The sequence below is a fragment of the Etheostoma spectabile genome, chromosome 10, assembly GCF_008692095.1.
Source record: "Etheostoma spectabile isolate EspeVRDwgs_2016 chromosome 10, UIUC_Espe_1.0, whole genome shotgun sequence".
Taxonomy (NCBI): domain Eukaryota; kingdom Metazoa; phylum Chordata; class Actinopteri; order Perciformes; family Percidae; genus Etheostoma; species Etheostoma spectabile.
Window position 1 is genome coordinate 14,561,908 of NC_045742.1, and position 2,810 is coordinate 14,564,717.

At 40.1% G+C, this 2,810-nt stretch overlaps 2 protein-coding genes across 3 annotated transcripts in view; one reads left to right on the top strand and one right to left on the bottom strand.

Annotated features, from left to right (window-relative positions):
• The window catches only part of si:ch211-114c17.1 (pre-mRNA-processing factor 39), a 9,492-nt gene extending 8,727 nt beyond the window's left edge, over positions 1-765 (top strand). For both annotated transcript variants that reach the window (XM_032528240.1, XM_032528241.1), the window contains one exon: positions 225-765. In XM_032528240.1, coding sequence (XP_032384131.1) covers positions 225-296 — 72 coding nt within the window. In that variant the 3' untranslated portion in view covers positions 297-765. The remainder of the gene's footprint in view (positions 1-224) is intronic.
• Positions 766-1,232: 467 nt separating this feature from the next.
• ubxn1 (UBX domain protein 1) overlaps positions 1,233-2,810 on the bottom strand; it is a 5,306-nt gene continuing 3,728 nt past the window's right edge. Inside the window, exons 9-10 of the mRNA XM_032528242.1 lie at positions 2,498-2,681; positions 1,233-2,320 (exon numbers count right to left, since the gene is read on the bottom strand). Of these exons, the coding sequence (XP_032384133.1) occupies positions 2,280-2,320; positions 2,498-2,681 (225 nt within the window). The 3' untranslated portion in view covers positions 1,233-2,279. The remainder of the gene's footprint in view (positions 2,321-2,497; positions 2,682-2,810) is intronic.

The window sequence follows — 2,810 nt, forward strand, 5'->3', positions numbered from 1 at the left end:
AAAAATATAGAAGATGCTTGTTGTAAAACAAAAACAACCTATTTCTGTAAATGAACAAATGTGGCTTGACTCCCTTAAAAGTTTATTTGCGTAGAGGGCTTAACTGAGATGCAGGAAAACAGCCCATAAAATGGTTTAATTAGATGTAAACCGAATATCGCCGTAGGCTATAGTTTGAGATGTTCTGTGTATGTTACAGCCGGTTTGTTGTTATTCTTTTTCAGCAACCGCAGTACGCCGGCTACGGCTACCAGAACACATGGAACTACAACCAAGGCTACTATCCTCCCAGCTAAAGGGGGCGACAGTGACACCAAGAAGCCACCGGAAGTGGTTTGATCCAGAATGACTCCTTAGGTCAACAAAAAAACTCAACATCCCAGTCCTGCTGGTCCACCTGCTAAAATAATATCCTAGCATCCTTTCCTGTCCGTCCTTCCTCTGAGTAACCTCACTGTCCTGGATTTGATTAAATAAGGGGCAGGAGTTCTCTTTTTAGCATTTCGTGTCATGTCAGTGTTCTGAGGGACAGGTGGAAATATGAAAGAAAACTGACGCTCCCATTCTCGGTACATCAGTGTCTCTCCATTTTAATCAGAAATATTTTTGTATTTGTTTGCAAGCCCAGTCCCTTTGCTCCTGTTTTAAAGTCATCTAGTCTATCCAACTTTACAGGTGAAATGATTGACATTTTGTACCATTCCAGCGAATGCTATGTTTTTTTCTAATGTATATAAAGGTGTTTTATAGTGTGTCACAACAGAACGGTTTGTGTTGTGTCTGTATGCGTAAGTACTTCCATAATGAGGGTGAAAATTCACCGTCACACTAATTACTTAGTTTGATCGCATAGCCAGCAAGTTTCAGAGGCTGAAATCTTCCCCTCAACAATCTGAAAAAATAAGGAATAGACTCCACATTCCTTTTTATATTAAATCTTTTGAAGTCCTTTATGGTACTACAGTACCAGCTGAAAGAAAAAGTCCATAAGTTACCTGACGTGTAAGTGAACACCACAGCCTCTGAAATCCGCTGGCTGGATACACCAATAGGTCTAGTGATGGTGATCATATTCAATAGGCAGACATTTTGATTTGTCATAGCAGATAAACTTGTGTTTGTCACAGAGTTCAAGTTCACTTGTTTTTAAAAGCAGCAGGCAGGCTTAAGTCCTTGTTAGTATTTGGCATATTGCAAATTTACACCAGTTCACATAACTTTGGGACAAGTCAATTATAAGAATTCAGTTTAATACGTTGCAAAACATTACAACCTTGTTAAATGTGCACTTATCTGTAGTGATTAAATCTGTTCAAGGATGAGAATGCTGATATTCTAGTTTTCTTACTGTCAAGAAATCCCACACAAAGGCTACAAGTGTTTCTAACTTCCCTACTGTGGCACTTAACCCTAAACCCATTTTTTCCCTACCAAAGACTTGAATCTGTAACAATGAGTCACAAATATACAGTTTAATTTTTGTAAAAAGGCTCAATTTCCTAAAACAGCTAGACTTTGTAAATGCAAACATTACTCAAATAGGAGTTAATAGTGCATTTGGGGACTATTTTAAGCCACAGCTTTGGTGCTCTAGTGAGTGTTTACATCATCGTGGTAACAAAGGTAATCCTGTCACCCACTGCGACAGTTTGGCTCACTGAATATGACACATCAGGCTTTGGCTATACAAACCAAATCAATATGTTGATAGAATTGTTAGAAAATCCAGTCCACCACCATAGTTCTGAGCTTTATTTTAACTAGATTCTTGGTGATTATGCAGACATATTTGTCAATATATTTCAACTTATAAAAAAACTGGCAAAGTAGAATGTCACAAAATCAGGAAGATTGTGGGGATTCAATTTAAGGCCCTTTGAGAGCCAATCGAGTACATCTTGTATGGTTCTTTGTTAAGGTCTGGTTAAAATTGAATTTGTATTAATGTGTTGTTGAGAACACGGAGCAGTATCCATCAGAAGCCAGCTATCTTCACTTTCTTCCTGAATAAGTAAAAGCCAGTCTATATCAAGTGCAATCAATCAGTTAGCTGAAAAGAGTTTTTCACTCTCCCTTCCTAAACTTCTTAAAAGTAGCTACACACAATCTGATCACAGCCTCGCGCTACATCTCTCTGCTTTAGTTCAGTTAGCTGGCTTTCTGAGAGATATTAAAAAGGTGGTGGCTCTGTTCCCAGTTCAATCTGTTTCTGGTGCCTCTTGTGTTGATGTAGTGGAAGTGGTGAGGTAGGCTCACAGAGCAGATCCTCCGTCCTGATCTCACTTTTTGATAACAACCAGCACAGCTGAAGGCACCAAACCTAAAAAGACAGAATGGAAAGCCACAAAAAAAGTTGGATACATTCCATAATAGAAGCAAACTTGTGTGATGAGCTGCTGAATGCAGTTTTACACCCATGCAGAAGCCAAACCACAGAGAATTTGTTAAATTATGCATATTACACTAAATGTACTCTATATTCATATGCAGTGCTCACCCAGTTCTTTGAGGGGCTTCTCCATGTCCAGTTCGGTGTAGACGTGACGGGGGTAGGGCGAGAGCAGCGTGAAGTCCTGACCCTCAGGTGTGTTGCCATTCACCTGCACGTACACGCGCACTGCCGCCAGGGGCTCCTGGGCCTTGAAGACCGCCGTGATGGTCGAGCCGTCCAGCAGACGTACCTTTACCGCAAAGAAGCAGAAGACCACAGGAGCAGCAGGCAAAGGAGGAGGCGAGTGTATCATTAAATTCAAACTTGATGGATCATGAATATCTGTTTTGTTTTTAAATGTATAGATTTAAATCTGTTC